At 41.3% G+C, this 27,360-nt stretch overlaps 6 protein-coding genes across 6 annotated transcripts; 5 read left to right on the top strand and 1 right to left on the bottom strand.

Moving 5' to 3' along the window:
- Window positions 1-742: 742 nt before the first annotated feature.
- Window positions 743-1,886, top strand: LOC140313930 (claudin-4-like). The gene has a single exon (XM_072391918.1). The coding sequence runs from the start codon at window positions 841-843 to the stop codon at window positions 1,462-1,464; it is 624 nt and encodes a 207-aa protein (XP_072248019.1). The 5' UTR covers window positions 743-840; the 3' UTR covers window positions 1,465-1,886.
- Window positions 1,887-4,429: 2,543 nt separating this feature from the next.
- Window positions 4,430-7,459, top strand: LOC140313931 (uncharacterized). The gene is made up of 2 exons (XM_072391919.1): window positions 4,430-4,945; window positions 6,628-7,459. Exons 1-2 carry the CDS (start codon window positions 4,477-4,479, stop codon window positions 7,386-7,388), a joined length of 1,230 nt encoding a protein of 409 aa, XP_072248020.1. The 5' UTR covers window positions 4,430-4,476; the 3' UTR covers window positions 7,389-7,459.
- Window positions 7,460-8,451: 992 nt separating this feature from the next.
- Window positions 8,452-13,380, top strand: LOC140313932 (claudin-4-like). Its single transcript, XM_072391920.1, has 2 exons — window positions 8,452-9,100; window positions 12,374-13,380. Exons 1-2 carry the CDS (start codon window positions 8,625-8,627, stop codon window positions 13,047-13,049), a joined length of 1,152 nt encoding a protein of 383 aa, XP_072248021.1. The 5' UTR covers window positions 8,452-8,624; the 3' UTR covers window positions 13,050-13,380.
- Window positions 13,381-15,036: 1,656 nt separating this feature from the next.
- cldnj (claudin j) lies at window positions 15,037-15,672 on the top strand. Its single transcript, XM_072391672.1, has one exon. The coding sequence runs from the start codon at window positions 15,037-15,039 to the stop codon at window positions 15,670-15,672; it is 636 nt and encodes a 211-aa protein (XP_072247773.1).
- Window positions 15,673-18,612: 2,940 nt separating this feature from the next.
- On the top strand, window positions 18,613-21,151 carry LOC140313946 (claudin-3-like). The gene has a single exon (XM_072391937.1). The coding sequence runs from the start codon at window positions 18,744-18,746 to the stop codon at window positions 19,416-19,418; it is 675 nt and encodes a 224-aa protein (XP_072248038.1). The 5' UTR covers window positions 18,613-18,743; the 3' UTR covers window positions 19,419-21,151.
- Window positions 21,075-23,744, bottom strand: sbds (SBDS ribosome maturation factor). The gene is made up of 5 exons (XM_072391936.1): window positions 23,497-23,744; window positions 23,213-23,342; window positions 22,922-23,122; window positions 22,109-22,273; window positions 21,075-21,965 (listed from the first exon to the last, which is right to left on the bottom strand). The coding sequence occupies exons 1-5, from the start codon at window positions 23,622-23,624 to the stop codon at window positions 21,840-21,842; spliced, it is 750 nt and encodes a 249-aa protein (XP_072248037.1). The 5' UTR covers window positions 23,625-23,744; the 3' UTR covers window positions 21,075-21,839.
- Window positions 23,745-27,360: the final 3,616 nt, after the last annotated feature.

Here is a 27,360-nt window from a genome sequence, read left to right on the forward strand (position 1 = left end):
TCTGTTACTGGAAAGCTAAGGTTAGTCAGAAAAGTGTTCTTTTGAAAACTTTTTCATGCACATGCTCTTGCTTTTCTCCTACATGGATGTGGCCTGTTTCAGTTAATATGATCACAGTTGGTTTTATTATGGATTACGGAAACAGGAATTGTGTTTTATCCACTTAAAAACACTTTCTGACATATTTCAGTCTCAGTAACTGGGCGCTTGGAGACGAAAAAACATGTGGATGCTCTACTTTTTCCTCAAACTGACAACATCAGGAGCAAATATCAACTTTTAAAAAGGCATTTCTATACATTTTGAGCCTAAATAAAGTGTCCTGGGAGATATCAAAGACATGTAATCTGTAGGGATTTAAGAGGAATCTTGATAATTGCTTGTTCGAGCTTTAAAAGACGCACTCAAAGAAATCTGCTTTTCATCCACTGATGTTTCAAACATGCATTATTTTGATCTACCCTTCTGCAAAGTAATTTGCCGCAACAAGAAACCAGCTAAAACTGTTTTTTCAAGGTGTGGTGGCCACTTTTTTTGTTTAATCTTTGGTGTGCTTTTCTATGCTGAGCACATATGAGTCACTCTATGGTGAAACAACAAAACCTGACATGATTACACATGTCTGGCACAGAGGGGGGGGGGGGGGGTGTTACAGAAACCACGTCACAGCTGTGTGACAGTGTGTCAGCATGTGTCAACCCCCTACTGAGTTAACTGTATAAAAGACCTGCTCCAGCCTTACACTGACATTCATTCTTGGGGATCGCTCAAGTAAGACTTTCAGAGACGAAACCTTTGGACCTATATTTTTTTGGACAACTGCAAGAAACTTTCTGAGACATGGTGTCAGCGGGATTTCAGATTTTGGGCATTGCCCTGGCCATTATAGGCTGGATTGGGACCATCATTGTCTGCGCTCTGCCGCAGTGGAGGGTGACGGCCTTTATCGGACAGAACATTGTCACGGCTCAGACCACGTGGGAAGGCATCTGGATGACCTGCGTGGTTCAGAGCACAGGCCAGATGCAGTGCAAAGTTTATGACTCCATGCTGGCCCTCAGCCAGGACCTCCAGGCAGCCCGCGCCCTCATCATCATATCTATTCTGGTTGGAATTGTCGCCCTTCTCCTCGGCATCGCAGGAGGCAAGTGCACAAACTGCGTGGAGGATGAGAGCTCCAAAGCCAAGATCGGCATAGCTGCTGGTGTCATGTTCATCATTGCCGGTGTTCTGTGCCTCATCCCTGTTTGTTGGACAGCTCATTCCATCATAAGGGAGTTCTACAACCCGATGCTTATAAACTCCCAGAAGAATGAGCTGGGAGCAGCACTCTTCATTGGTTGGGGGGCCTCTGCCCTGCTCATACTGGGGGGAGGACTTCTCTGCGCCAACTGCCCTCCCAAAGACAGCTACAGTGCCAAGTACACAGCTCCCCGTTCAACTGCACCCAAGGACTACGTCTGAGCAGCAAGAAGCCAAACGAGAAGCCAGAGAGACTGAGAAAAGACTTGATATAAATGCTCAGTGGTCCATGAAATGAATTCATGATGCCACTAAAGTATTTTGCAGTGATTTAGTTGTGTCCAGTGCTTAGTTTGATGCTGAGTTACAGCCCTTCAAGATTAATTCCATCTAAAGATGTGAACCCCACCCAAACAACTGCCACTGCATCACAAAGGGCTTCATCTGCAGGAGGGAAAATGTCTGCTTAGTTACTGGAAAAACATTTTTATATGAATCTATAGTGTTTTTTGTTTTTTTTACTTGTATCAATCATTTCCATTCATTTAATTCATTTTGACCCTTTTATATATAACTTCTTTTAAAGTTCTGCTTATGAATAACTGTCTGAAAACTGTAAATAAAATTGTTTCTGTTAACACTCAGATATGCGGTTTTGTGTGCTTTTCTTCGAATACTTTTAAACGTTTTATTTCAATTGTTTTGTGCTGAGCTAAGAAGTCACAAGGTGACACCCTGACTTCCTTTAAAGAACCCATAAATTTTAGAAAATGTAAAACTAAAACAATATTTTGTAAAAGTTAAACTAATTCTCAGATTAACTTGATATATACTCTTTACAATTTAATACATTAAAGACCCTGTAAACTAGACAAAGCAGGTGTCTGAAGAGCTTTATTCACACCAACGCCTCATTTCTGATGTCATTTTTTAAAGAAACATTAAAATACACCTCAACACATATTTTTACACCACTGCAGGAACATTGAATCAAGCCTTTCCCTATTTTAAAGAAATTATTTGATAGATTGTTGTTATTATTACCATTACCATTAAATTTTTCACATTCTTGCTGAAAAATACATTTTACAAATGTCTCAAAACCAAGAAGATGTAAAAATGATAACAGTGGTACTTCTACAGCAAAGCAAACTAACCCTAATGAGAGTAACTTGTGCAACACTGCCCCTTGCTGCAGGAAAAGAACACTTCCTGTAGTTTCTGTCACGTGTTCATGCTAATTTCATGTTTGGATATTAATACGTCATAAACAAGCACAACATTTCACATTAAGCTCATCTTGTTTTTGACAAACCAGATAAGACAATTAAGATCTTTTATCCGGTTTTGCACAACCTCAAAGCAGCTCATTTCTGTAGGAAACAATGGTCATAAAAAGCCTGATCGAAAGCAGAGTGAGCATAGAAATACCCTAAAATGCTGCCTTTATATGGCAAAACAGCAAAAAGATAAAGATGTGACAGTAGCTAAGCTAAAGATAATGAGTCAAATTAAAACGTCTTGTTGTGTCAGTGAGTTTTTATTCTCCTCTTCTATTAATTACCGCTCAGTCTGCCCTCACCTGTGGTCGCGAGCTGTGGGTAGAGAGCGGAAATGTGCGTCCTCCGCAGGGTGTCTGGGCTCTCCCTTAGAGATAGGGGGAGAAGCTCGGTCATCCGGGAGGGGCTCGGAGTAGAGCCCCTCCGCATCGAGAGCTGGAGGAAGTGGCCGGGGACAGGGACGTCTGGGCTTCTCTGCTCAAGCCGCTTCCCCTCGCGACCGACCCCCGGAGAGGCGGCAGAGGATGGATGGAGAAATTATTCAAGAGTTCATAAGTCAGATTCAACAAGTCATGTCATCCTAAGACTGTGGTTTAATCATTGCTATGTGAGAAAAGTTCGAGTTTTCCCAGCTGTCCAAACCATAGTGTGATGTGCAGTGGTTTCTTTAAGGTTCCGGGTAGGATTAAACATCTGGGCTGCAACAAGAGTCCAGTTGAACTCACAGTAAGCTGCGATGTGGGTCTGCAGTCACAAAACTACAGATATTCAAAAAATTATCCACTAAAGGCACATCAAGTACTTCTGCTGGTTTTTTTTATCACGTTACAATACAAAATATACGTCTTTGTGAAAGTTGGTCATTCAAATAGGACATAAGAAGCCACAAGAGGGGAAAATATCGTTGTCACAGGATGTCCTTCTGTCCTTGTACTTAATATATATTATTAAGTATAAAACATAGGAGATGCCTACAATCAAAGGAGATGATTGTAGGCACTGGTTCAGTGCTTCTTTTGCTGAATAAGATGATAAAGGGAGTAATGTCGGTTCTTAGAATTAAAATGTCAGCTTCATGGCTGCTGCTCAGTACATTTTACTCAGAAGGATTTCTAAGCGTAAAAGATATGCTGACCAGCTTTTTTATTTGCTCAGGGAAATCTTTAAGTTCAGGTAATGAAGACTGTTAGCAAGATGTTTTGATTGCATTCACAAGCATGAACATTGTTACCACTGCAGTCTTTTAGCACTGCTGTGCTGCAACCTGAGTTTATCTGACAACCTGCAGGAATTACACACACCTGAGGGAGAGCTCCTCCCTGCAGCACCTAATGTACGGCACAAAGGTTACCCGTTATACACATTTATTTCCCCTGCTTTCACTTTGGAATTTACATTAACCCTCTCAGTGTTTTTATCTAAGTGAATATTTGTCAGTGCCATATTTTCTACTTATAACTAATTATGGTTTTCAAAGAAAGGGACAAAATGGCCCCTTTCAGAAAGTGTTCGGGACGTGTTCCCAGTGATGCAAATCACATCTACATATTATATTGTTGGCCACCGTTTAAGAGACAAAGTAATGCAAACATAAGCAGTAGATTATGTGAAAAATGCATCTCAATAAGGAGTATCAAAGTGAAGTGATGTTTTTCAAAAGTTAAGATTCATATCAAATAAACTGCCAGATTTTTTTCATAATGACCCCAAAACTGTGTGAATACCATGTTGCTATCTGACCTTGAAGCTCTGGTTTCTGGCAGGTCAGCACAGCTAAAGGGCACCGGGTCTTTGTTTGTGTGCAAACTCTTTTCAGCCAATAGGAGCAGAGGGCTGAGGTATCACATACCCTCATGTCTTGGTTCCTTCTTCTCACACGACAGACTATAAATTCAAGCTTTCACCGTTTCAGTTTTTTTGTTTTTGACTTACGTGGAAGGACTAAAGCCTAAAGATGGTCTCCCAGGGGATTCAGATCACTGGTATGTTGATGGCTGTGATTGGCTGGCTCTTTGTCATCATAGTGTGTGCCTTGCCCATGTGGAAGGTCACTGCTTATGTTGGAGCAAACATCATCACTGCTCAGAACGTTTGGCAAGGCATGTGGATGAACTGTGTGGTGCAAAGTACAGGCCAGATGCAGTGCAAGGTGTACGACTCCATGCTGGCTCTGCCACAGGACCTGCAGGCGGCCCGTGCCATGATCATTATCTCCATCCTGATGGGAATCTTTGGCGTGATCTTGTCAATCGCGGGGGGAAAATGCACAAACTGCATTGAGGATGAGCGATCCAAGGCGAGGGCTTGCATTGTTTCTGGTGTTACATTCATCGTCTCAGGGCTGCTCTGTCTCATTCCTGTCTCCTGGTCTGCCAACACCATCATAACCAACTTCTACAACCCAGTGCTGCTCGGAGCCCAGAGGTACGAGATCGGAGCGGCGCTCTACATCGGCTGGGCAGCTGCCGCCCTGCTGCTGATGGGAGGGGGACTTCTGTGCTGGAACTGCCCTCCCCAAGATGAACACCCCCGCTACATTACCAAATTCACACCTGCGAAGTCAGCCTCCACTTCCAGAGAATATGTGTAAGATGGTTCCCCATCTCTGCATAGACTCTCGAGGTCACAAGAATGAAAAAGCAGGAACTAATTTGCTTTAAAACTAATCATCAAACTAAATGTTCACAGACAATGTAAATATTCCACAGGCTGATTGATCAGGTTTGACAGAATTCTGTCTTTGTAAAAGTGGCATTTTGTTATGTGAAGCTCAAGCTTCAGCTTCTATGTTACTGTAAATGTGATTTGCCTTTAATGAAAAACATTTTAAACATTAAACATTAGTCTTTTTTCTCAAGATTTCACAAGGATGTAATCGTCTGGATTATCTTTCAGATCCAGCGCTGAAAGTCTTCGTGTATAACTTTCACTTAATCAAGAAACCATCTGCCCTCATAGCAGAGTGGATTTGTTTAACTGCTCCATTTATATCTGTCGTAACCTGAAAATTCTGCGCTTACTTGTATATCTTCAAATGTTCTATCAATATAAATAAACTATAATTCAATTATTACTGTTTAAAGCTGTCAAAATGATGAGGATTTAAGAGGATTTGAGCACATGGTGTAAGGAGAGGATTATGCTTTCAAGTAGTTTTCAACATGCACAAATGAATGGGTAATGTCCATGTTTGTGTACACAACATTTAAGGATTAACTTATCACACATTTAAACCTCAGTGACACTTAAAATGTGTCCTTTAAATACTGTTTAAATTCTTTAGATTCTGCGCTTTGAAACCTTAAATGAAACTTGAATAATCTGTCGCACCAGGTGAAGGTTTTATGAGATGAGGGAATTATTATCCTTTAGGTGGTTGCACAGCTGTTGGATTACGGGCCTTAGTTTTTCTACATTAATGACACATTACACTATGAGGTTTTAATCATGTTCTGATACTGAAAACCGAGGAAATGTTGGTGTGTTTTATTTCTTACACGACTGTGTTTTAAAAGTCTTGGCTGGAAGCTATGGTTCAGTGACCAGGCAGAGTATGGAGACACAATCAATCAAGAGATAAGCAACGTGTCAACTTTGCTTCCACTGAATTCGTGGTTATAGCTGCCAAAATAATAAGAAGCTTGAGTAATACTGAAAATATTTCCCTCTATAGTAGCTGTTATGTCTTGTGCAATTCTTTGTTTTTGTAGAATCAGTAAAGTGCTATTTCACTTTACTGATTCCTAACCTCCCGAAGACAAGTGCTAACTTTAGCTTTGTGTTTAACTGCATTATGAGCCCTGAGGTCCTTTGTGACAGAGCAGGATTTTATCATTTTCCAGCCTCCAATTAACCCACTGTTGCTGGACAAAAAGAATCTGCATATTAAAGTGCGTTTTTCAAGACCCAAAGGAGGGTATTGTTTAAAAGTGAGGGCCACACCTTTTTCCTTCAACAGCAGGAATCTTGTTTGACCAGAAGAACTCACCTGACTACAGGACAGCCCTCCTCCTTCACATCCTGTGACAAACAACAGGTGACAGAGCCGTGTCACTCCGAAAGGGATTCAGACCTGCACACTGAGAAACTGCTCGCTCCTGCCGCTGACAAACCCTCTTCACCATGGGGAGGCTTGGCAAAGAAGTGGCAGGCCAGGTGCTAGGCTTCATAGGCCTTGTTCTGGCTGCAGTCACCTGTGGGATCCCCATGTGGCGAGTGACCTCCTACATCGGAGCCAACATTGTGACGGGACAGATTATATGGGATGGGCTGTGGATGAACTGTGTGATGCAGAGTACCGGACAGATGCAGTGCAAGCTGAACGAATCTGTGATGAGGCTGTCGCAGGACCTGCAGGCTGCCCGCGCACTGGTCATCATCTGCCTCGTGGTTGGCCTCATTGGCTTCATGCTCACGTTTATTGGAGCCAAGTGCACCGGCTGCCTGAAGAAAGACGCATCAAATGCCAATGTGGTCATCATCGGCGGCTGTCTCATCATTTTAGCGGCTATCCTGGTCCTGATCCCCGTTTGCTGGTCTGCGGCTATCACCATCTCAGACTTCGAGAACCCCTTGACCATCGAGACACAGAGGAGGGAGATCGGAGCTTCTATTTACATTGGCTGGGCCTCTGCTGCATTTCTTCTGATCGGAGGGATCATCCTGACCACTTCTTGTCCTCCTCAAAGACCCATGTACCCCGGCTACCCACCAGGACCAATGTACCCATATGCACCGGCGAACCCAGCAACATACGGCCCCATGTATGCCCCCCCATCCAGCCGGCCTTACACAGCCACAGGCTCATATGTTGCCAGCAAACCTTATGCGGCACCAACCGCATACTCTGCTCGACAGTTTATTTAAAACTGAAGGGACAAGCAGAGTTCAGAGACTTTAATATCTACCGTGATGGCTTCTGAATATTGACTTGCTATAGGAAAGTAAAATCATACCAAAATGCATTTATTTCCACAGGATGGTTTGTATACCAACGCACTCTGGTGTAAAATTAATTCACTCAATCGCTGTGAGCTTTGATTGTTAAACGCTTTGATAAAATGATTTCTCTGTTGCATTTATTCACGGCTGAAACACAGCAAGAGAAATATTGTGTCTTCACAGCTGTGAACCCTGACGGATGCATCTCGCTATGAGGAAGTCACTGTTGATATATTTATTTCCTTGAACACAGAAAATGTTTTGTAAGACACGGTGATGATTTGTAATGTGTTTGTCTTCTCTAAATGCCACTTTATTATTCAGATTATTCAGAATTTCAATAAAAACTTTGAGTATTTTCACTGAACTGTTTGTGGAGTCATTGTTTACTGTATGTCGATAAAAGGAAATATGCATAAATGAGCTCTGACATGGCAGAATATCAGAGCTCATCTTTACGTCTGTGCATGTGTGTGCTGATGGTAGAAAATAATAAATCGTATCATGTATATATAAATATCATATTTCCCTTCCAAACTACATTTTAAAGTTGAATTTAGAGAAAATAAAACGAATACTTTAATACATTTAGGTTCTGGTCTCAAGAACTAATTTAAATCCCAAAAAAAATGATCAACTGTCCCTTTAATTGGCATCAGGGTAGTTATTTGATTCTGTTTTGCTGACAACTGAACAAAAGTAAAGCTGAAAACAGGAAATTTTACCATAAATGGAGACAGGTGGTGAAACTCTAGATGTCAGGAGCAAAATGTTTTCTAAAACCTGAAAGTAACGACTGGACGTGACGTCCCAGAAACCCGTCCAATCAGCAGCTGGTCACAGGCAGAGCATTGTTTGAATGAAGAATGCAGCACCTCTCCACAGACCTAATTTGAATAGAGCTGTTTCTCACTGATGTTCATCTCATCGAAACTATACCTCTTCTTCAGATTGACAATGTGAAGAATCTGGCTGAACCGGAGAATCACTGCTTGCACTGGTTTCAGGTCAGAGGTAAAGACGTTTTGGCTCCACCTTTAAGAGCAACATGCTTATAATCGAAGGAAGTCTGTCTTCAGTCTACAGTCTACTTTACAACCAAAGCTGAGCGGCTTCTCTGACTCTTTGTTTCATTCATCTTCAAGTGACTTAAACCTCATCATGGTGTCTATGGGACGGCAGATGCTGGGCTTTGCCCTCGCCATCGTTGGTTTCTTGGGGACGATCTTGGTGTGTGCCTTGCCCATGTGGAAGGTAACAGCTTTCATTGGGGCCAACATTGTGACTGCACAGACCATCTGGGAAGGCTTGTGGATGAACTGTGTGATACAGAGTACTGGCCAGATGCAGTGCAAGATCTACGATTCTATGCTGGCACTACCCCAGGATCTCCAGGCCGCCAGGTCCCTCGTGGTTATTGCCATCATTGTTTCTGCTTTCGGTATCGTCCTGGGAATCGCTGGGGGAAAGTGCACCAACTTCATAGAGAAAGAGCATTCCAAAGCCAGGGTGGCCATTGCTGCTGGAGTTGTCTTCATCTGCGCCGGGGTTCTTGTTCTCATCCCTGTGTGCTGGTCTGCCAACACCATCATCAGGGATTTCTACAACCCCATCCTGACCAATGCTCAGAGGAGGGAGCTGGGGGCAGCTCTGTACGTGGGCTGGGGCACAGCTGCGCTTCTCATCCTGGGGGGTGGCCTCCTCTGCAGCTCATGCCCTCCCAAAGAGAGCCCAGAGTATCCAGTCAAGTACGCCGGTGCCAGGTCCACAGCCACCAGCCGGGCCTACGTCTGAGAGCTCTGTTCTGCGGAGAAAGACTGCTTTGATATTCTTCAGTGATGCACTTTTGATCTGGGTTTCTGACAGCACCACAGGTTGTGTGACTGAGAAATGATTCTTCAGAGAAACCGAGAATCGGTCGTGGGAGAATGAGAGAGTGCTTCTTAAGCTACAAGAAACATAGCATGAAGATGTGGAGTTAATCACGATACTGGCTGGGAAGTCTTCCAGCCGTCATAATTACTGCAGTGAATGAGAGCTTGTTTATATAAAGCTTGCATTACACCTAATTATTGTCTGAATGTCTGCAGGCAGATCTAAGCTATGCTCTGATGGAAAGAAATATCTACAGTACTGGTATATTGTAAATTTATTGTATGAAAGATTCTACAGCTTTCTGTTCGGTGTTAATATCTGTGAACTGCCTTTATTCACTGAAACATGCTGATTTGTAATAAAACATTTATAATTGATCTTATTTGTCAAAGAGTCTTTTTAAATCAGTTAAAAGTATTTGTGGTTATCTTTAAAAACTGCCCATCAGCTCTTGTATAGTTTTGGGTTCACTTATTTTGTGTGATGGTTTCTTTTTAGTAGTTTAAAGTAGAAAAAAACCTTACTTTTTAAAGTGTAGACATATTCACTGATTGCATAAAAAGAAGAAAATCTTAAGGTTAAAACTCAGAGGACAAAAGGCGGAACTTGGCAGTAAAAAAACAAACTTTGAGGCTTTGTTTAAACTAGCTCAACCTGTTTTACAGCATGAAGTCAAAGCCTTTTTGTTGGTTTTGTGTGTTGGTTTCAACAAGTATCACGATGAGCCACACACTCTTTCCACTGTCTGAATGCAATTGTAATTGATTATATTTGAATACACTCTTTGTGACTTTGCAGAGCTGTTTTTTTTCCCACTGTTGATTTGCCACACCCTTATGAAAATGTGTGGCTCATAGATGTATTTCCCCTTTTCTTGTAATTTGTGGACATTTGTAAGGCAATAGAATCAGACAGAATAGCTTCTTATATCTTCATTTGTAAGTCGCTTTGGATAAAAACATAATTTACGAATAAATACAGACGAATCATTTCATGCATTTCTTTATTTGATCTTTTCATGGGTTTCAGATGGACCGTACACTTTACTACTGGCACGTTTTTGCTATTATCTGGAAAAATGTCAGACAAAGTCAAAGTGAAAGCAAACCACAACAAAACAAACCCAACTACAATATAAAAACACCCAGAGACTGATTATTTCTACCAAAAATGAGAATAAAAAGTAAAAACAAAGGTGAAACACCTCTATGTTGGGTCAGACCCCATCAATGGTAAAAAAAACTCTTTTCCTGATGACAAACAGACATAGTGACCCCTCTTTTGGGTGGAGGTGGAGGTAAATGTCCCAAAGGTATAAAAAGGCCCTAAAGGTTGCAGTAACACTGCCAAAGCCCTTTAATGCAGAAAGTTTAAAATCCGGTGCACCTGTTTCAGCGTGACTCTTAAAAAAATGTCTGAGTCAATGCTGGGAAATGACTCCCATATGTCTTATTTACAGGAATCCAGCAAGCTTTATTTGTCTATTTGTGTATCTTTTATCTATGACCAGCATCTGAGATAAGTGGCCATTCTTGTTAACCTCAGTAATCAAAGGTATTCTGCAGTTTTATCCCAGAAATATGAAAATTTCAACAACAAACGGATAAAATAGATATCGTGGTTTTGTTATTAGTAATCGTAGTCGAAACTCCTTGACTTTCAGGAAACAATGTCTGCATTTCTTCTGTGGTCCAGATTATCTGAAGCATGATGTCAGCATAGCATAGTGGGAAGTTTGACTGGTGTGGGCACACCTTGTTCTGTTGTTTCTTCTCACTTGGTGTCACATGACCAAGCTGGCTACCACTCCAGGAAGCAAAGCTACGTAAACCGGTTCCAGATCAACAACTGCTCATCACAACATAAGCAGAAGTACACAAACTCATACATGTATAAAAAATCATAGCTTTTATACTCACAGACACCAAAAATACCTGAATTTAACTACTTTGTTGAATAGAAATAAACTAAACTGAATTGAAGGATAAAAATCAAACCTACATAACATTTGAAGCACCTGAGGTCAGAATAAATAGTTTTTATTTGGATTTTCTTTTCTTCTCGCGGAGGAGTAGCAGAATAAATGTTAGATGTTTCTTCTTAAACAGGCACAAGTGAGATTTTCCAACTGTCATCCATGTGTAAAAGTTCACAAAGAAGGGAAATAGTCCTGCCTAATTTGTAGTATGTCTGACATATTTATTTTAAGCTTTTGAATATGGGGAGGGTGATGATAAACCTGCTATAATAATGATGAAGGGTACCATAACAAAGACGGCTTGGACAAACGGAGATATGACTACAGGAGCCTTATTGAGTGACATGTGAGGAGGCTGTTTTCATCATATTCTGTTTCAGATTTCAAGTCCCTCTCCAGGAATTATAAATTCCTTAGAAACTCCCCCTTGAAGTTCCTCAAATTGTGCATTTTGTTCAGGTTTGTGAGTTTTACAAAAACTTATGGCCTGAAAAATGGCTCAAGTACTGAGTTAATTCAGCTGTATGTGCTCGAATCAGATGTTCTCAAGAAGAAGAAACGGAATTATACAATGTTTATGCAAGTAAACGTATCAGATTTTAATGCTATCAATAATATCAGAAATGCACAGCTCCTGCTTCTACTGTCTGCTCCACCTAGTTCTTTGGCTTTTACTAACTTCTTATTTAATTAGATCATTTAATTCCTCATATAAATTAAATCAGATGCTCACTGGGATGTTGATGCTGCCTGTTAAACAATCCTGTGCTTGAGCCCAACAGCAATCAAACTGACATGCGCTCAGTTGCAAACATTCTTGCAGAAAGTATTCCAAGAAGCCTAATGCTTCACCCCCCCTCATCTTTACACAGAGGAATTATTGAAACCCTAACCTTTATTGTCCCTGCGTACAACAAAACCTGCACTGCTGGATTTGTTTGGCAGCCCTTCTAATGTTCCCTCAGTAGCTTGGCTTTCACACCTCCCATTCTTTTGCTGCCTCAGATGCACATATACACCTGATCAGCTCCGAGTTTTCTCTCAGAGACACTCAGAGAGACTCAACGATGGCTTCCATGGGGATGCAGATGGCAGGCTGCGCCCTGGCCCTCTTTGGCTGGATCGGGGTGCTCGTTGCCTGCGCCACGCCCATGTGGCGGGTCACAGCTTTTATTGGCAACAACATAGTGACATCGCAGACCATGTGGGAGGGCATCTGGATGAGCTGCGTGGTGCAGAGCACTGGACAAATGCAGTGTAAGGTATACGACTCCATGCTGGCTTTGAGCACAGACCTCCAGGGGGCCCGTGCTCTGATGGTGGTTTCCATCATTGCAGGCATAGCAGGACTCCTCATTGCTTTTGTTGGTGGCAAGTGCACTAACTTCATTCCAGAAGAAAAAGCTAAGGCCAAGGCCTCGGTGGCAGCAGGCGTGGTGCTGATCATAAGTGGAGTCCTCTGTCTTATCCCTGCTTCCTGGACCGCCAGCATTATCATTCGGGACTTCTACAACCCTCTAGTCATTGACGCACAGAAAAGAGAGATCGGGGCGTCTCTTTATGTTGGCTTTGGGGCTGCGGCGCTGCTCCTCCTGGGAGGGGGGCTTCTATGTGCCAGCTGTCCCCCAAAGGAAGAATACAGCCCCTCTGTGAAGTACCTCTTAAAAAGTTCTGAAGGAAACAGCAAAGGACAGTCATACAAATCTGTTACACCGACAAAGACATACATCTGAGTTTTGGTTAAAGGGACAGTTTTTGGTGGATTATCCTGAAGAAGAAGGTCGGCAGTAATCAGCTGCTGGGAAGTATGATGAAGAGAGACACTCACACACATAAACAAGCTACAATGAAGGAACTCTGCACTTTACCCTCATAAGTTTAAATGAAGACCCTCAGGGTTACTTTACTCTTTGTAATGAATGTGTATATTTAATGATTATTTTAAGCAACGTAAACTCTTTGTTTTGTATGTTTCAAACAGGTTTAAACTGGAAAAAAACATTTATAATGGCACTATGAATCTTCTTGGTATTGTACTTTCTCATTAAATGACCTTGTATTGTACATGTTTCCTGTGATAACTTCTGTTTAGTTGCTTTTGAAAAATGCAAAATGCAAAAATACTGCAAGAACCCGTTTGTCAGGTACCAGATCACTATCTAAGGAACCAAAATGGTGACTCAGCGACTCGCAGTCTTGTTGGTTGAAGTGTTTTATAAATCATGAGGCATGACTTCCTCTCATAGGTTTCGGTTAGCACTTTAAGAGCCTGTTGCATAAATGTACACAAAGAATTACTTAGACAGATCATTTAATGCCCTTTAATAAGATGTAAAACATTGTTGATGGAAGGTTTTCTCCACAGAATTTCTAAAAAAAAAAACATTCAGTCTGAATTAGTTTCCAAAGGTGACCACAAGCTTGAGGTGTTGATTTAGTACACGACGTGTACCAGCCCGGCAGAAATATTGTTTCCTCATGTTATCAGGCTGGAGATCAGAGAGAAGTTGGAGTCACATTACTTAGATGCCACAAGAGATCTGAGAATACTGCAAATTTCCCCGAGAGCTTCTGCAGTTTTACTTCGCGACACAGTGAATTTCTGAGTTATGGAATGAGCATGGCATAGAAATAAAGAGAGATGCTTTAATAAGACTCCCACCGTCCAAAAACGTGCGTGTTAGGTTAACTGTGGTTAGCACCGTCACCTCACAGCGAGGTTTCAGGTTCGATCCCCACCTGGATTGCATGACCTGCATGTTCTCCCCGTGTGTGCGTGGGTTCTCTCCGGGTTCTCCAGCTTCCTCCCACCGTCCAAAAACATGCGCGTTAGGTTAACTGGTGTCTCTAAAACTGTCCTTAGAGTGAGTGTGAGTGTGTGTGGTTGTTTGTCTCTGTGTGGCCCTGTGATGGACTGGCAGCCTGTCCAGGGTGCCCCCCGCCTCTCGCCCGATGACCGCTGGGATAGACTCAAACCCCCCCGCGACCCGACCGACGGATTAAGCGGGTGTAGAAGATGGAAGGATGACTTTAATAAGATCAGTTGCAGACATGTGGAGACACTATTCCCACCTTTTCAAAGTTTGCTGTCAGTATTTACAGTCACTTCTAAAGTTTGCCACAAGACATACTAAAAAATACTAACCAATAATTAACTTGTAATAATCATTATAGAAAAGAAAGATACTTCTAGCAATATGTGCATCAGTTACAGTTTATAAAGTCGTGGTTTTTAAACTGAAATATATCGAATTTACGTTGTATTTTACTTTATTAAAGGCCTGAAGCAGTGAGAGCAAAAGACGACACGCACCCACTTTGGGAACACGTGATCGTCTCGTTCATCTTTTGTCACACACTGCTGCCTGGTGGCTCTTTGCCTCCATTGCTGGAGAGTCTGCAAATGTTTGTCTAATGATGTCAGCAACAAGAACAAATAATACAAAGGAAAAAGATATATATGTTTCAGAATAATATATGTTTGAAATGTTGGTTTTGGCCTCTTTACTTGAACTTTAATACAAGGCTTAAATTATTTGCCAATTCTTGCATACTGTGATAACATGAACTGAACTGAAATCCAAATATGAAGATTACATTCAGTCCTTTTGGATGATCCCCAGCAGCATAATGTTATGATATGATAAAAGATCACCTCTCACTCTTTGCTCTTGCCAACCTTCTGTGTTTCACAGGGTGTGAGAGTCTGCTCCGTCTCCCATGGCCCTGCAGGAGCTGGGCATCAGTCTGTCCATGACAGGTGTTGCTGGGACCATCCTGATCTGCGCTCTGCCCATGTGGAAGGTGACGGCATTCATTGGCACCCATTTGGTTGTCATGCAGGTGTTCTGGGAGGGTTTATGGATGACCTGTGTCAGTGAGTATACGGGTCAGATGCAGTGTAAGCTCTATGATGCTCTGCTGGACCTGTCCCCAGACCTCCAGGCAGCCCGCGGCCTCATCTGCATCAGCCTGGTGTTAGGATGTCTGGCATTTCTCATCTTCATCCTGGGAGCACGATGCACCAACTGCCTGAGTCACCCTCAGATCAAGGCGAGGGTTGTGCTCAGCTCTGGGGCAATCTTCTGCTTGGCAGCCCTCACCACTATAGTTGCTGTTTCTTGGACAGCCAACACCATCATCACTGATTTTCACAACCCTCGAGTCCCAGAGGTGCTGAAGAGAGAGCTCGGCGCAGCCATTTACATCGGCTTTGTGACATCTGGGCTGATGTTCTGTGGCGGGGCCGTTCTATGCATGAACTGCCCACCACAGAGGGCCAGATTCGCCTCTAATGGGTACATGCTGTCCAAGACAGCCACACGCAGCAGCTACGCCATCAAGAACTATGTATAAAGTTAGGATACACACACATCTGAGTGTAGAGTCAAGTTTATCTGTAAAACACATTTCATGCACGAAACAATTCAAAGTGCTTCACATAAAATAAAAGCATTACAGCGGGGAGTGGAAGAAGCATTAAAAATACATAAAAGAATATAAAGAGAAAGAAATAAAATAATTCAAATGAACAAAAACAAGCAACAGTCTGGATAAGTTAAAATATGTTGTGCAGATTTCATGCATAGACACATGAGAAAAGAAATGTTTTTAACCTGGATTTAAAAACATCTACATTTGGTGACAGTTTAATCTCCTCTGGCAGTTTTTTCCACTTGTTTGCAGCATAAATAAACAGCTAAATGCTGCTTCTCCGTGTTTAGTCTGGACTCTGGACTGGACCAGCTGACCCGAGTCCTTGGAGTGTGAGAGATGAAAACAACTCAGATAATAGTCACCACTCTAGGATAAATGTTTTGAATTGAACCGCAGTGCCAATGATGAAAAAAAATGATGTAGACCCCTTTCAATACAGTCCAAAGAGCAGTGTGTAAAATCTATTTGTCCTAATCTTTGAAGGCCATCATGGTATTTGTAGTTAAATGTCTCCATATAAGGAAAATATATTCAGGAATCTAAGCTTTTGGACCCTTTCAAGTTTCAGACTAATCATAAAAGGGATTTAAATTCATGTTTTATCATCACTGAAATACATGAACATAGGTATAAAGCGCCTTTGGCAGCACTGACAGCCTCAAATGTTCTTTCTAACGATCCAACAAGCTTCAAACACTTTGCCCTGAGATGTTTATTGCTTAACAGGTCCTCCAATCAAAATGAGCGAGTAGGTTGGTTCAAACCCTTAAATAAATCCACAGATTGTCTTCTAAACTACAACCCTGACAGGCAGCATGAGGGAAATATGACTCACATGAAAGTTTTAACTTTAGCAAACATCTCATAAGTAGGAGGGAGGGCGTGGCTGGCGCAAATGTGCACAATTATGCACGTTCAACAGTGGGAATGAAGTTCCCACAGACACAGCACCTGTTTTTATACACTCAGCCGATAACACAACAACACTTTAGTGAAACAGTTTTTCTCGTCTAGTTTTAGTCAACAGCATTACTTGATTGGGAGCAGAAATAAAAAAACTTCTTGTTTAGATTAGGAAAATCTTTTTAGATGCCATTTTGCTGGTTTCCTTGGCAACATGTAAACTAAACATGCCACTTTGTCACCTCTTGGTTGGGTAATAACATCACTTGTTTAGCATTAGAAATCAAAGCTACTCAGTTATGGTTAAAATAAATGACTAATAAGTAATTGAAATCAGCTTTTTTTTTTTAGCAGAACTGCTCAAGCTCAGCCAGTGTGGGTTCACTCCAGATGTTCAGGGTCCAGAACCTTTCGGCATAAGTCCAGGATGCTAACACAGTTTTCTTGAAGTCCCTTCTGTGTATTCCTGCTTGTTTGCTGTGACTCATCCTCTCCAGCCTGAGATTCTTTTGTTCTACATACATCTTTCTTGCCATCCTGGCCGGTATCTCAGCCCCTGCAGCAGAAGACCATCCCGCAGCATGATGCTGCCAGCGCCATGTCTGACTGTAGGGATGGTACAAATGAGGCGATGCTCAGGTTTCCTCCACATATATCACTGCAGACTGTGGCCAAATAGTTTGTGTCATAAGATCAGAGGATTTAGAGGATTTAGCTTCTCATGATGTGGGAGTCATGCAGGTGCGTCTTTGCATGCTCTTAGCAGGCTGTCTCTGTGGTAAATGTCTGATTTCTGGAGTGTTACACTTATAACTGCCGTTCTGTAAGGTTTCTTATCACCACAAAGGAACTTTCCTCATACGTCAGTCACATAAAGGTAGCGTCTTTCGGCTTGTACTTGAGGCTGATGTTAGCTGCTGTGCTCTTTAAGGGCTGCACACATTCTCCTGTTCCCTTCATTAGATCTGGGCCGTGACACAATCCTTGCTCACAGGTCTAAGAAGAACAAATCTCTCAACCTCCTGCACCGTACACCACTAACATAAGCAGGGCTTACTTGGGCTGTCAGTGTCAGTTAATATTTGAGATTTGTTTAATGTTTTATTTCTAAAAATCCCAAAACACTCAGAAAAGGTGTTTTCTTTTGACGCTGTGTAGAATTGTGTGTAGACTGATAAGAAATATTCATTTTAAGATGCATCCGAAGCAACAAAATGTGGAAAATTGGAAAGGATTTGAAAACCTTCTGTCTCAACTATTCTTCTAATACTGTTATTATGAACTAACATCTCAGGTTTAAAATACTGTAGCTGTATTCTTTTTAAGAGGAAATGTGCTGCCAAGTCATTCCACAGATAAGGATAGAGAATATATTCATAACCTTGTAACCTTGTATGTGTTGCAATCTGTAGAAAATGACATATGTCATGTTTTAGTAACCATTTTAAGTGATTTGTATTGTTGTATAACACAAAATAAAAGCTGAGGAGTAACCATGTGTCATTTGGATCATATTCTGTAGGCAGCTCCCCAGATGTCTTATCTACACTCCTTCTGAGGGAACAGAAACACCAACACAAGTACCTGAAAACAGTTTAGTGCCAGAGTTCAGAGTCCTTTCACATGTTAACATCATTCTGACTCATCAAATGCACTTGGAGGCAACTCTCTGAGTTTCCTACAAACACTTTAAATCCAGTTCAGGAACAGAATTAAGGCCGAGCGGCTGAGCGCTCAGAGCACAGTGGGAGCTTTGTTTTTCTCTCTGCATAGAAACTGAGAGAAAGGGAATGTTTTGAAACCATGGCAGAGCAAACAGGGATTTCCCTGCTCCACCCAGCTGTAGCCAGGCCAGTGCCTTCATTTTAAGGATACCAAAGAACTGGTTTCCCCTCTGAACCGACATGCAAAACAGACACACAAACACGCCCACGCAAACTGTCTCTGCTTCACACACACACCGTCTCTGCTCCACACGGTCACACACACATTAAAATAACACCCCACCCCAACAAGCTCTGCTGCCAGCTGTTTCTGGTTCGGCAGCTGGGCCTGAAGTGAAGAGGAGGACGAGGCAGGCCGGAGTAATGAAGTGGCAGCTGGAATTCGCCGCCTTTGGTTTAGCCCTTATTGGATGGATATGTTCCGTTCTGACACGCTGCCTCGCCCTGTGGAAGGTAAGCGGCACCCTCAACAACATGACGGCTACTCTGCCTGCTTACTGGGATGGGGTGTGGCTAGAATGGGATCACTGGGATTTGGCCCATGATGGCAGCCTGCACTGCTCCTTCTACCAATCTCTCATGTCTCTTTCTGGAAGTTTTCGGACATGGAGAGCCCTCATCATGGCGGCCATTGGAGCTGGGGCTTTTGCAGTAGTTATTGGAGCGGTGGGGGTGGTGTGGTTCCCTCGGCGGGGCCAGATCAAAGTGTTTTCTGGTAGTCTCTTTGTTGTGTCAGGAATCCTGCTGCTGGTTCCCACAGCCTGGACATGCCATCACACAGGGCAGCCACTGGAGGGTGCTGTGGTGCTAAGGAGGGACTGGGGACCTGCCCTGTACCTTGGATGGATCTCCTTTGCCTTGATGCTGGCCGGGGGGCTGTTTCTGACCACAAGATGCCCCAATGCTGAGGGGCAGGCGGAGCATCCTCAGGGCAACAGGAACTTAAATGTAGAAGAGGAAGCCAATCACCCACTGAGCAGGATCAACAGGACTGCTTTCACACAAAGTCAGTATGAGCGCAGATCAGAGCCCATCTGAGAGGAAAGTGGTGTAAAATCTAACTGCGAGTGTGAGTGATTAAACTGAAAAACCAATAATGTTTCACATGAATGTGAGTAGCAGCTGAGGAACATCTGTGGCTGCACAAATGACGCGTATCAGTAGTCGTTTCACTAATATTTAACTTCAGAGAGCAGAGGTGTTTTATTGATGGGGTTTGCATCTTGTTTTGCTGTGTATATCATTTCTAACAAACTACATATTTACAGCATGGTTTCAGAGTCAATCCCCATTCCCAAAATGTTGCTGAAGGATCAGCTCTACAGCCGCTGTGGAACCTGTTTTTCTTTTCTTTTAAAGGAGTGATGACCATTCTTCCTTCTCTGAACATTTTGTGTCCAGTCATGTGTCTGCGCTTTACAGCATGAGGAGAAATCAGGTCACATCTTACTCAGCGTGCCACTCAGCTCTTGGTACAGGTCATGGCTGAACAACTCCTTTCACAGGTTTCCCAGTATACACAAAGAATCCCACACAGATGGTTTGATCATCCAAAAAAAGGGACACGTAGTTCCACTGGTGACCCATGGCTGCCCGAATCCAGTGCTGCTGTCTCCAGAGCGACTCCTGGGCTGTTTGAACTCAGTCATACAGGCTTTTGCTCCTTCCTGAATACATTGTAGCTTTCAGAATTTTGTCTTGTATTGTTATCTATACGCACAAAGTCATCTCAGCTCAGACTGATTAGTGGTTTCAGCTACTGGTTAATAGATGAGGGGCATAACCTGCCCTCATGCCTAATCTGTGCTTACTTCTGTACCTGTTCTACTTTTATTTGAACATTTAAATTGTAAATAAATTTAGCACTTAATGCACAGTTCAGTGTCTCTTACTGTGCTGAAGCTTGAAAGTTATTCTTATTAGTGGCTTTGGATAAAATCATCCCCTGAATGACTTTTGTAAATGTAAAATGGCACTTCTGAACACTGAGGACACAACATCTGACGGAGGGTTTCAACATGTTCCAATGTCCTCAGTCTGTAAAAGTTAATGATCCCAAAAACATGTACTGTACCTGTATTGCACAAATTAATTGTATTAAATTAAAGATGAGGTTTTCAAAGTAAGAGACGGGCCTCCTGTTTGACGGTCTAAGTGGATCAAAGAGATATTTCATGGTGGAGTGTAAATGTGTGTAATCTGGCTGGTCAGACATTCATTACTTTACTGTTTTTCCCCACTTTCCCAAAGGCAGACTCACACACATGGCCGAGGACAGACCTTCTTTAATTAACTGGCTAATCTGAACCAAACTAAGAGCGTAAACTAAGCAGGAAGCGGTGACGTTTGGTTCTATTTCTGCACAGCTTGTCTGAGCGGAGGCTCCAAGTCTCATACTTTGAAAACATTGTCTGTTCTGCACCCTGTGGAGTGGGAGAAATGTCTCTTTACTAATATATAATGTCATTTATCTGACACTGAACACTTGAGTGGGTTAAGGTGGACAGTAATTAGGAACCCCACATTCTCTCTGTTGCACTTTTTCTTGACAAAGAAGAAGAGTGAATGACAAAAAGGAACCAAAGTGTTCTGAGGGGAAAATGTACGACTCATGGACACACATTTATAAATCTACACTGATGTTAAGGTCGATACTTAACAACATAGAAAGCAAGAAACACTGAGAACGAGGGCACAGTCCAAACACTTGAACTTTATTCATTAATTTATTCCACAAACTTTATTTGTCCAATGTTTACTGTGAAGCCAAAAATGAAACCTGACAAAAAAAAAAGTCTTTCTTTCTGTTGTACTTCCAAATCGGTTTTAACTAAAATGTTTTGGGATTTTAAATGCAAAGCTTGTAGATTTCTTCCTCAATTTTGCAAATAAAATGTTTTTTCTGCTGTTTAGTTTGTAATAAGAAAATGTGGGCTGTGACTATTCTTTAAGACCACTTAAGACTGAATGTTCCGCACACTCTGCGTTACTTTCCTTTAAATCAGAGATTAAACGGTGATGTGGAGGCTTTAAATGGAACAGTTCCCATGTGTTTCTGTTTCCCTTGCAGCAAAAAAAGACCCTGAGTATACACCCCAAAAAATAGTTCTATATCTGTTTGTTATAAAGCCAACCCATTTACAGATGAATACATACTGCTGGGTTAAAGATGCTGAGCGTGACTACGAGGCACATGAAAGATGATGACAAACTTATGTACTTACATAATAAAAAAGAATAAATAAAAGAATCCAGATCAGAACAACTTACCAAAACTTTCCAAATATATTCCTGTCAGCATGCAAATCAAATCTAAAACTAATTCTTTCAACATTACTGCTGGTAGAAATGGCTGAAAATAAAGTGAATACAACAACAAACGGCTGTTTCCAGGAGTTTTATGCTTTTTTGTTCCAGTGTTACTGTGAGTAAAGTGCAGAGTCTTGACGAGCTGGGTTACTATAGTTTCTCATCTCCCTCCTCCACGTCCTTCAGGCTGAGTACCTCCAGAGTGCCTTTGCCTTTGGTCTCACAGCGAATCAGCTCATTGATCTCCCTGTAGCAGCCGGGATCCACCAGACAGACCTGAGAGTTCAAGGGCAGGGAAAGTAGAAGATAGTATAGGCTTATTATTGGAAAATAAAAGGAAAGCATTTGGCAAAACTGCAAAGATCTAAAGCCTTTACTCGTACTCTGTGGATATTACTGAATCATTCAAACAAACTCGCCATTTCAAGCTCCTCATCAAAGTCCTCATTCTCCACAACCTGCAGAAGCGGTTTCAGCTTCTCCTTCAGCCTCTTGGCCTCCTTGGCTGGCAGCACCAAGCGCAGCCTCATGTGGGCTCTCTGGATCTCCATGGTTTCCTTCAGCTGCCGGATCACTTCCAGAGCCTGGGACCAATAGGACAGAACGGTTGGTTTTAGAGACTCAGCAATCAAGAATAAAAATCTACTTTGTTCTAGACTTAGAATAAAAAAAATATCAGCTAATATTTATAGTCTTAATTATCAGACGCTTAAACCACTGGTTCATTTTTTATGGCCTTTCTGTGACAGGACACCTCAGCATCTCTGAGGAAGATAAGATGTTTAATTAGCAGGTAATCTCAGTGTTAAAGGGGAAAAGATTTACTCCCTCCAACATGAAACTCCCTAGAACTTTACAAGGTAACAACGGAACAATGCTGCCTTATATGCTTTGCTGCAGGAATGATTTCTGCTGGTAACATCTGTTATGATGCGTAACCATGTCAACGGGACAGTTGTTTAAACCTGTGAGCAGCTGAATGAGCTTTTCTAACCATAAACACCACGTGTGACATCATCAGCTAAGCATCACTCCATCCATGGCAACCACTGAAGATTCCAATCACTCCTCTCTCTGCTACACTTCAACTGTCAACAGTTTGTCAATTGATTTCTATTTTTATTTGACTTTGTTATCCATCTATAAATATATACTGGAGCGATTCATTTTCTTTTTAGGTTAATTGAACTGGACTGAGTAATCCTAGATGAATGAACACAGGGTCAGCTCACCTGCTGCTTGGTGTTCTGGTTGGTCTTGACAGAATAATGGATGTCCTTCATCGACCGCTCGATGAGGCCGACTGTGTACGGCCTGTTAGTGTTGGGGTTGACACACTTGTCTGCCACAATTGTCGCAATGTCCCTGAACATGGTCTCCAGCTGAGACTGCCTCTCCTTGTCTGACACTTGGAGCTCTCCTTTGGCCACGATCTGACCCAAACAAAAACATGTTGAAGGAAACAGCAGGCAGAAAGCCTCACATACATTTAGCATAACATGTCGAGACAGACGAAATTGTACCTGTTTGCAGATTTCTGTCTGATCATCTATCCCAAAAGCTTTAATCAAATCTTCTTTCTTTGCCATCTGACCTTTGGACACATTAACGAAAACAGAGTGCGTCTGCAAAACCTCATCAAGATCTTTTTCTCTGGAAGAAAACCACAAACAAGCGTTCATTTTCAATAACCTATCACTTGTAATAAGCTAAGAACAGCAGCATTTAAACTGATGGGTTAGTGATTTTAACACATTATGAAATACTTTTTTGAACATTGTGGATGTTGACGTTAAATGTGACTTACGCTCCCGATCTCCAGCTCATAACTTTATTCTTGTAACAGGCGATTTCAAACCGCTTCCCTCCTTTCTTAATCCGTACCACCGCCACATTCGTCAGTCGGATTTGATTCGTCGGCGTAAATATAGACATATTTGTGTTTAATAAGACACACAACTGTGTCCAAAGTGCTACTTAAAAGAAAAATGACGCTATCAGTATCAGCGCCGTTGCTGTCCTCTAAGTGTGTTTTCAACGAGTGTCCTCCGTGAAACATGGAAATAGAACAAGGGTTCCGCTTTATTTAATTTGTTAATGTCAGGCAGATTCGTTTCTAAGCATAGATATCTATATCTTCTCTTACAAATATATTACATTGACTACAAATTAAGAATTCGTATAAAAAATTAGTATCTGCAAAATTACACATAATTTTCAACTTTTAACTTCGCGTTGACGCAGTAAAGAATGACCACCGGAAGTACTACCAAAATAATCACCACAGAACAAGAGTATTGCCATGAGATACGGTTTTTATTTCTTGTTAAAGAAATTAACATATTACAAATGTCTTAAACTAGAATTTCCCACTGATGAATGTGAAGCTGTCATCCGAAACAATTAATTTTATAGATCAGAAACGTTACCATACTCTTACGTCATATTTGACGTCAGCTGTACGAGGACTATGCAGCTTTTCAATCTGTAGCAAAAAACATTGATTGTGAGAATTAATTAATTAATGATTAAGCATTCTCAGTATTGTTTTCCTGTTTCGTTATTATTCCATACGTCTTTTGCCGCTAATTAAACTATTTTTGCACAAACGTTCAAGCTCTTTCTGGACATTTGGCGTTTCTAACTTTTACAGTTTTTGTGCAAATTTTCCTCCCTTGAAAAGTAATGGCAAATCCTTTCAAATCATTAAAAAAAAAAAAACCCTCTTTCAAACTTAACTACTTCCGCATTCTTTCAGCCAGAGACAAAATTCAAACTTTAAAATGTTCACATGACATTCAGCTTTTACTGAATAATGCAGCTTTTTAAAATATTCAGCCAATTTTGAACCATCACTGTTGAAAAATTTTGTAATTGAATTTACTAACTTAGAAATTGATAAGTTCTGAGATTACAATGCATTCCAGTGACAGAATGTTCATGTGTAGAGTGGAGGCTCCAACTGACAAAGTGGAAGAATACAGATTCTTAAAGAAAAGTTTTTAACCTGTCACCGTTTCCAAATTCTTTAAGCCACATAAATAATTTTAGCATTAAAACGTAGGACAATTTGTCCTCTTTCAGCCAATGTGACTTTAATAGCCTTCAGAACATTACTTTTTAAATTAAAAGCCTCTGAATCATAGTAGTACCTTTCAACTGCCAGTCCTTTTTGCATTTTTCTTATTTTCTGTAGTTTTCTGCCTTCATACAGCTCCTTTCAAAAAGCTATTATTCCATATGTTTTTTTAAGCTCAACTACTTCTGCATACTTTCATCAATTTCAACTATTTTGGTCTCAAAAGCTTCAGCTCTTTCAGGAGATTCTGGCTTTGGCTTTTGGTGTTTGTAACTTTTATATTTATATAATATTTAGCATTCTATTCAAATTGTATGCAAATTACTGGGAAATACTTAAAAATGTCCCTCCTCTTTTCAACCCAACTACTTTAGCATAGTTTCAGCAAGAGACACAATTAAAATTTTATAAACGGGTCACAAGACATTCAGCTATTACTAAATGCCATGGACGTCTGAACTATTTTCTGAAGGGGGGCTGATGATCTGGGCTTGTTCTGCAGCCACAGGACCTGGGCACCTTGCAGTCATTGAGTCCACCATGAACTACACCATGAACTCCTCTGTAAATACAAATATGAATCACCATGCTGACAAAGTCAGTGGTTTAAAAAGAGGAGGTTTAACTGCTCAAATGTGTCTGTCTTTATTTAATTTCATGTTTTAGTTCCTTCAGACGCTCAGAATAAAAGTTTTAGAGGACAGTTGATAGTTTTCAGCCCCCCTCAGACTTTAGGACTTTAAACAAAACTTTAAGCTGAATGTTAACCTGCTGTTTTAATGCAGAGACATTGTGGCGTCAAACAGAAAACACATTTGTTAGGACCCGACTCACATGGACACAACATCAATTCAAGTTAAAAAATAATTTTATTAACTCACATCAGACTGAATTAATACAGCAAATCATTTATTATGGGCTGTGGACATCATTTAAATCAGAGGTGGATCATATTTCTGAGTGAAAGACAAATGTAAATGCTGTAATTCAAGAGGCTTTATTCATGCTGAGGGAAGTTGCTGAGCAACAGTTATGGAAAAGGGGGATAGTAGTAAATAAAATAAAATAAAAGATTTAACAGACAAATAACAAATAAGACAAAATAAAGCTAACATAAAATAACATAAGTAACTGAGTACAATATGTGCGGTGTGCAAATAGCAGCCTCAATAAAGAAAACAATGAGCAAATAGATCAGAAAATGAAACTAAACCAACACAATAATCAATATATCAGCACTTGTGGAGAAGAGCAGAGTAATCAGACTGAAATCAGAACTAAAGGAGCCAAAATAAGATGGAAGGAGCCACAGGTGTCCTAAATCACACAAATCACCTCCCAGCAGAACAAACAGACACTCGTTAATACCACAACCAGCCACAAGAGGACCCACAGGGTCATCACGAAGGTCATCATGAACATCATTTAAAGCTGAGCTCCCAGTGAAATGGATCTGAGGTTTCTTCTGGAACACATGACCTTTGTTCACTCTTCAGAAGGAAAATCCAAACCCAAATGAATACATGTACTTTTCATATTTGATCATTTCATGATGGCACCAGCTGTCCCTGTATTCATTAACCAATCAGAATCCCGTTTGTTCACAGTTTGGAGGAACTGGGTCAAAATTCAGACTGAACACAACACAAATGAAGTGGAACATAGTCTAAAACTGTTTGGCTGTCCTCAGGTAATCTTTGTCTGTTTTCTGTCTGTCTTTATTTGTCCTGTCTTTTTGTGTTCCACTGTTGCAGATTCTAGTCTTCTGACAAAAAAAAAAATAAACTGGTAAGATTAGATGGTAAATGAGGGCTGGTGAAGGAACAAAAATGTTTTAAAGAATGATTTAAATCAACAAAACAACAAAGAACCCTTTTGTTCAGCATTTAATAGGCTGGATGACCGATTGGTCAGCTGATGTCACCTCCATCAAACCTGGGTTGACTTACTGAGCTGATAACCAGCATCATAGCACCGCTCAGTGAGATCTTCACTGTGTTAAAAACTAGATGAATAAGTTGAACCTGCTCTGAAGTTAAGGCTCTGATGAGCTTTCTGAGGCACAAAGTTACAGATCTTTTCCCATGAGTCCATCTCTGGATCAGTATGTTTGTGATAAAGATGCAGGTCCAACATGTTTAAAGACAGTGGGTGCTCAGAACATTCCTCCAGCCCATAATTCACCATTTAGTTCTGGGATAAAGACACTGTTCATGACCTATACATCTCTGTACCATCTGCTCTCTTTGGGCCTCAAACTGGACAGCTGAAGAGAACATGTCCAATGTGATCAAGGTTTGCATTTAAAAGAAGGAGAAAACACATGAATACAAAGTCACACTTCATTCTCAGTTAAACAAATCAAAAAGTTGTGGAATCCTTCATCCAAAGCTTCTTTGGAACTGGAGGTCCCGTCAGGTCCAATGATCCCAACTAGAAGTTATAAATCAGAAAAGTTCACATTAAAAAATTACGTAAATGATTATTTGTTTATCAACAGAAATTAAGAAATTAAAACTTACACCCAGAAGCAGAAACGTCCTGAGAACTCTGAGAAGTAGGGTCCGATGATCCGCAGGTGGGGGGGTCCAA

The sequence above is a fragment of the Leuresthes tenuis genome, unplaced genomic scaffold, assembly GCF_036924035.1.
Source record: "Leuresthes tenuis unplaced genomic scaffold, fLeuTen1.0.hap1 SCAF_9, whole genome shotgun sequence".
Lineage (NCBI taxonomy): Eukaryota > Metazoa > Chordata > Actinopteri > Atheriniformes > Atherinopsidae > Leuresthes > Leuresthes tenuis.

Bases quoted from the DNA above. Each gene is read 5' to 3' on its own strand.
- cldnj (XM_072391672.1), top strand. From the start codon at position 15,037: ATGGCCCTGCAGGAGCTGGGCATCAGTCTGTCCATGACAGGTGTTGCT.
- LOC140313931 (XM_072391919.1), top strand. From the start codon at position 4,477: ATGGTCTCCCAGGGGATTCAGATCACTGGTATGTTGATGGCTGTGATT. The intron at 4,946-6,627 runs GGTACGAGATCG...GCTCCTGCCGCT, and splicing joins AGTGCTGCTCGGAGCCCAGA to GACAAACCCTCTTCACCATG.
- LOC140313930 (XM_072391918.1), top strand. From the start codon at position 841: ATGGTGTCAGCGGGATTTCAGATTTTGGGCATTGCCCTGGCCATTATA.
- LOC140313946 (XM_072391937.1), top strand. From the start codon at position 18,744: ATGAAGTGGCAGCTGGAATTCGCCGCCTTTGGTTTAGCCCTTATTGGA.
- sbds (XM_072391936.1), bottom strand. From the start codon at position 23,624: ATGTCTATATTTACGCCGACGAATCAAATCCGACTGACGAATGTGGCG. The intron at 23,123-23,212 runs GTACAATTTCGT...TGTTTGGGTCAG, and splicing joins AGACAGAAATCTGCAAACAG to ATCGTGGCCAAAGGAGAGCT. The intron at 22,274-22,921 runs GTGAGCTGACCC...TATTGGTCCCAG, and splicing joins ACCAGAACACCAAGCAGCAG to GCTCTGGAAGTGATCCGGCA.
- LOC140313932 (XM_072391920.1), top strand. From the start codon at position 8,625: ATGGTGTCTATGGGACGGCAGATGCTGGGCTTTGCCCTCGCCATCGTT. The intron at 9,101-12,373 runs GCTGGGGGCAGC...AGACACTCAGAG, and splicing joins ACCAATGCTCAGAGGAGGGA to AGACTCAACGATGGCTTCCA.